The 5782-nt window shown below is 29.9% G+C and overlaps 1 protein-coding gene across 1 annotated transcript; it reads left to right on the top strand.

Moving 5' to 3' along the window:
- The first annotated feature begins 1035 nt into the window (after nt 1-1035).
- LOC100816771 (uncharacterized) lies at nt 1036-4139 on the top strand. The gene is made up of 3 exons (XM_014771736.3): nt 1036-1573; nt 1695-1804; nt 2304-4139. Exons 1-3 carry the CDS (start codon nt 1336-1338, stop codon nt 2499-2501), a joined length of 546 nt encoding a protein of 181 aa, XP_014627222.1. The 5' UTR covers nt 1036-1335; the 3' UTR covers nt 2502-4139.
- Nucleotides 4140-5782: the final 1643 nt, after the last annotated feature.

Here is a 5782-nt window from a genome sequence, read left to right as displayed (position 1 = left end):
CATACTTTTAAATTTCAAAACTAGCTATCACATGTCTTATTATCAAGACCAAACTCAAGCCGTTACCAATCTTTTCATCTTCAACCCAAGATCTTTAAATATTGCTACTGTTACCATAAATGTATTCCAGTTTTAAATTTATCTTTCTTCCTCTTCTCTACACCTTGAGCTCTCTTTCACCTTTTCACTATGTCACAATCTGAATATGAGAACAACTGGGAATATCATCTTCATGAGTATGGCGGTGATGAGGATGAAAATTTTGTCAATGTGAAGATGCGATTTGGTTTTGGTACCCATCTATTGAAATGTATGAAATCGATAACAAATTGGATATTGGGTTAATGCTAATATACAAAGGACTACATGAATACTGTCGAAAATATGAAGGACCACTTATAAACCTTTTTAATAATAACAAAAAAAAAGAAGCAAATTAAACCTTTTAAAAAACATGAAGAACCATTCTAAAACCTTTTTAATAACTAAAATGATCAAATTAAACATTTTTATATGAAGGATCATTCTGAATGTTTAATTTTTAAAAACAAAAACAGCTATGTACACTTTGAGCACGTTGCCATGTAGAGGATTTGTAATGTTTTTTTTTTATGTCACATCATACCTTTCCATTATGTCATGTTATGGACTTGATGATAAGGATTAATTTGATGCCATTAGAAAACATGACGAACTAAATAATTTTTTTAAAAACATAAATAGCAAATTGAAGAAAAATAAAATATGTATTTTAAACAAAAATTTAGAATAACTCAACTCAAGGACAAGGCTCAACAAAATTTCTTCTCATACAAAGTGTGCTACTTTATTGCCACTTCTCTTAATAAAACTAAGAGTGTATGTTTGAAATATAGTACTAAGTTGCTTGCAATATTCCAACATTCCTTGACATTAATAGCCTCTATCATTTTTTTCCTTTAACGTCCACTCCTCTACTTCCAGTATTCCTTGAAAATGACCTCTACCATTTGTTCACTACTAAAAATAACACATTCCACGACGTGCATTTAAGGTCGGTTGCTACAAAATCGCCTTTGTTTGGGAGGGTTTTATTTTTGTAAATATTGACAATATTTCGAAAACGGTTTTGAAGAAACCGTCTTTGAATGATACAAAACAAAAACGGTTTTGGAAGATTTTGGAAAGACCGTCTTTTCTGTGTAATTTAAAATTCACACGCGTGACTCCTCAGTTCGCTCCCCCCCCTCTTTCCAATCTCTCTCATATTCCCAATGTATTTTCTCCTTCCCTAGGCTTTGGAGAAGACGTACACGTCCACATTTGTGAAACAACTTCTTCATATTCACCTTGGTTATGCAGTTCATACAGAGTCGCGTGGAGCCGTGGATGAAGGACCAGCGGGCGCAGCTGCCAAGGCTGAAGAAGAAGGTGTCGGATGAAGTGGCCGTGGGCGTCGCACCGCGAGCACAAGAAGCGGATCCAAGAAGAGTACCAGTGCCTTCGGAACCTCTGCCTCGCCCTCAAGGCGGAATCCTTCTGCGATTTGCAGGACCTTCTCTACTTTATGGTGCTCTCCAAGTGCCTGTACAAGGTGATCCTCTTTTTTTTTATATAGGCAAAAAAAAATATTGATAGAAAAAGATAGGAACCTCGCTTCAACAATAATATGGGAACTCTTTATTAATTATAATGGTTGCGGGTCATGTGAGAAGATGATGCTGGCTCAATAGACATAAATGGAACACTTTTCTTCCTCCAACAAGCCCATTGGCACTGGCCTGCCGAACATACCATCAATTGCCGGAGGTTAATTTCCCCTAAGGTAATTAAAAATAGTTTTTCATTGTCTCAAGCTCATTGTTTTTTAATTTATCTATTTGTATTTTATTAAAATTCATGATTTTTTAGTTGTTGTTATGCATAGTTAATCCGTACTTTGAGTTCATAGGAAATTAATTCATAACCAATTGAAATTTTTTTACAAATATATCCAAAATGCTTATTAAATAATCAAATTTTAAAATGAGTAAAGCTAATGTTGAAAATATATGAGTATATCCAGTTAGTTACAACTAACAAACTCAAAGATATAAAGTACCGTAATATTTCAACCGTGTTTTTTTTTACAAAATTGTTATAATACATTGTTACAAATTAGGCCCATAAATTTAGGAATTTTAGAATTAAATACAAATTGGCTATGATTTTTAATTATTTTGTTTCGCGTTTTATGTTACTATGACTTTGTATCAATTTATTGAATAGAAAAGAAAGCTCGCGTACCCGTGCATTTATTGTAGCTAATTTCTGAGTATTCACAGGAATCCTGTGAATCAAGCACTGGCATCGATGCATCGTTGTCGGATTTCAAGGCCATTATTCAATTTCATTTATTCCATTTCCCGCCAAAGCGAAGCAAGAGTAACCTTTCTCAAACTAAGAATTCAGCATTTGTTATTAATAAAAATAAAATATGTGGAGTTTTTCTTTTTTTTGAGATAAAATATGTGGAGTTATAAACTCATAATTCAAAATTATCTGTTTGCATCAATAAATCAATAGCTTGACACGTGACATTGCACAAAATTATTGAGGTAAAAAATAAAAAGAAATATTTATCATGTTAATATTGATTATTGATGATAGTATGAAAATACATCATTTTTTAAAAAGACTTTAATTCTCTCAAAATTAGTACTTATTTGATCATTTTTAAGTAATATGTTAGAATGTACTGTAAGATTTTAGTGTTTTTTTTATGTTGTTCTTAATAGTTTAGAGTCATTTTAGATTATTTTTGTTATTTTTTCTAAAAGCAAATAATAATTTATTAATGAAGTTTAAAGAATACAAGCTCTGATCAATCCGCCAAATTACAGTGTATATGTTGTCTTGCACTCTTGCATGCATAAAAACTCTCATTATCTATCTCTTATTTGATTATTTTTCTTTTTATTGTGATACCTAAATTTCATCTTTTTTGTTTAACGAAGTAAAAATATAATTTTTGAAACCTGTTATACGCATATACAAATTTGAAGCTTAACACACGTTGTGGACGTAATTTCTCATGTATAGTGTAAAATTAGTTGTTCATGTTTGAGTGTCCATTTGCAAGTTTCAAAACTACGTTTCTGATCCAATTCGATCTGGAGTGTTATTTTTGTGTTGGTATATTAGAATAAAGTGTTGTGTTTGCTTTAATAATATTTTAGCCATTAGTTTCCAATTAGATGCATTAGTTGCTTGAAATATAATTGACCGGACATAATTCGGCTTTTCAAAATATATAATTTTGGCAAAAACTTTTTGCCGCCAAAAAATCCCCCATAATATTGTTATATTACATTTTGAAAATGATCTTTTAAGACGGTTATTACATAAAAACCGTCTTAGACGGTAAACTTTTTAAAAAGAACCGACTTAGAAAGTATATCTTTTAAGACGGTTTTTATGTATTAACCGTCTTAGAAAGTTTACCTTCTAAGACGGGTCTCCCTAGAACTGACTTAGAAAGTGTATCTTTTAAAGACGGTTCTTTCAAGAACCGAATTAAAAAAAGTCATGTTTTTAACGATGGTTTTTTTTGAACCGTTGTAAAAGATATTTCACTTTCAATGACACTGACAACAACAACGATCTAAAACCATCATTAAAAACCCTATTTAACCTTCGTTAAAAGCCTTATTTAACCGTGGTTAAATAGCATTTTTGCAATAGTGGTTATTATTTTTATTTAATTTTTACCACCAGTTCTCCACTGGACCAATTGATAGAAATCCGTTTAATATTTACCTTTAAATGAAAACAAGTCCTTTGATAATTGCATGGCCCACCTAAGAGCAATTTGCCACCGCTATTTTTGACCTTTCCGGCTCAAATGTGGAGTGATATAATAACGTTAGAGAAAAGCATCTAGATCTAGTGCTTCCCCCTGCATGGCAGCATGATCACGACAGACTTGGCCTACTCTACGCAATTATCCTCCAGTCTTCACAATGTAACCGAGGTATTTGATTTTTTCCATGTGCAGGGGGTCCAGCTGCTTTGTGTCCGAAAATAAGTATTTTAATATTTTATTTGCCTTATAAAAATAAATTCAATTAATTTTTTTGAAAAAAATATTTAATTATAATGTTATCTTTTTTGTTTTTTTTCCTGTGATCGCTTAGAAAGAACAAAAGGAAAACAATAATGTTGTCATTTGAGAGAATTATTTGTTGAATTATCAGGTAAACCATTCAGCCTAACTAGCTAGTCTTGCAACGTGGATGGAATTTAGTGACATGATATTAATTACTCTAGAAAATATAAAATAGCTAGCACTTATGGAAATTGAAAATATGTAACGACTAAAATGAGCATTTTTTTTAGTAAAGTCATAGATAATCTTACATTAAATATTTGATAAAAATAATTCTTAATCAAATTTATTTATCTTCTGGTCAAATTTTAAATTAATCGAAATCTCTTTTTTATTATGAACTAAAGAATTAAGATAATAAAAAAATTAAATATTCTCTTTTTAAAGTATGAAATAAATTTTCAATGATTAACAAGTATTTTTGAGGTTCTTCAATCTGAATAATAATAATAATAATAATAATAATAATAATAATAATAATAATAATAATAATAATAATAATAATAATAATAATAATAATTATTTAATTATTATTATTATTATTATTATTATTATTATTATTATTATTATTATTATTATTATAGTTCCTATTTCTAATGAACGTTTGAAAACCTATATTAATTAATATAATTCTTATTTATATAATTCGAATTTGCTATAGTTTAAGGAAGTGAAGACCAATTTTTCACAATGAAATGTATATAATTAAAGATAAATTAAAGTACAGGAAAGAAAATTGTATTGTGTATTATTAAATATTTTTTAAAACTAAAAGAAAAAGTTTCAAGCACAACTTTTGTTAATATGGATGGTTCACCAAAAATTGATCAAAACTTCTTCCTATATATATCATGATTATAAATCAAGTTTATATAATCTCTTTAAAAAATGAATTCAAAATTTGTTTTTTTTTTATTCATAAGTATTATTGGAAATATTTGAGAAATTTTATTCAGATAAGAAAGTACAAATGATAGGAGAGGAAAATTTTGATTCTTCATAAGAATCGTCTAATGCGTGAAAATTTTGAAAGCTTCTGATTTCTACTTCAACATGAATACCTATGTCATCCTAGAGTAATTATCAATGATGGAGAGGAAATACCTTGCTTCTCCCGGTGATGAAACTCTCGAAGGATCCCAACAATTAGAATAGACATAGTCCAACATGGCCTTTGTTGTGTGCATAGTCTTTGGAAACTTCGTTCAATGTTGTTTCCCATAGACGTAGTGATCACAAAATAGAAGAGGTTTCACCTTGTGATTTTCAAGTAAGTCTCACTTGCTTAGAATATCTAGACCTTTTTCACTCATGTGACTCTGATCGAGACCGTACCTGAATCAAATAAACATTAAAATGCAGTAACTAGGAAGTGATCCTAGGTCGTTTCCCAACAAGCAATGATACACCAAATGTTCACAACAAATAGTAGGAAAATAGTAATGAATAGGGGGGGTTGTTTGCTTTTGTAAATTAAACAGCTAGTAAAATTGAATTAGAAAATATCAAAATTAAAACACGTTGCTTCCCCTTGATTCATAAGCAAGTCTCTTATCCTTGGTTACGAGAGTTTATCCTTTATCAGTTCAACCACTTAATCCAACCCTAAATTAAATAACTAAGTGAAATTTAACATAAGGTATTCATTATGTGATT

The sequence above is a fragment of the Glycine max genome, chromosome 19 (genome assembly GCF_000004515.6).
Source record: "Glycine max cultivar Williams 82 chromosome 19, Glycine_max_v4.0, whole genome shotgun sequence".
Lineage (NCBI taxonomy): Eukaryota > Viridiplantae > Streptophyta > Magnoliopsida > Fabales > Fabaceae > Glycine > Glycine max.
This window is presented reverse-complemented; position numbering and strand designations above follow the sequence as displayed.

Bases quoted from the DNA above. Each gene is read 5' to 3' on its own strand.
- LOC100816771 (XM_014771736.3), top strand. From the start codon at position 1,336: ATGCAGTTCATACAGAGTCGCGTGGAGCCGTGGATGAAGGACCAGCGG. The intron at 1,574-1,694 runs GTGATCCTCTTT...TCATGTGAGAAG, and splicing joins TCTCCAAGTGCCTGTACAAG to ATGATGCTGGCTCAATAGAC. The intron at 1,805-2,303 runs GTAATTAAAAAT...GAGTATTCACAG, and splicing joins GGAGGTTAATTTCCCCTAAG to GAATCCTGTGAATCAAGCAC.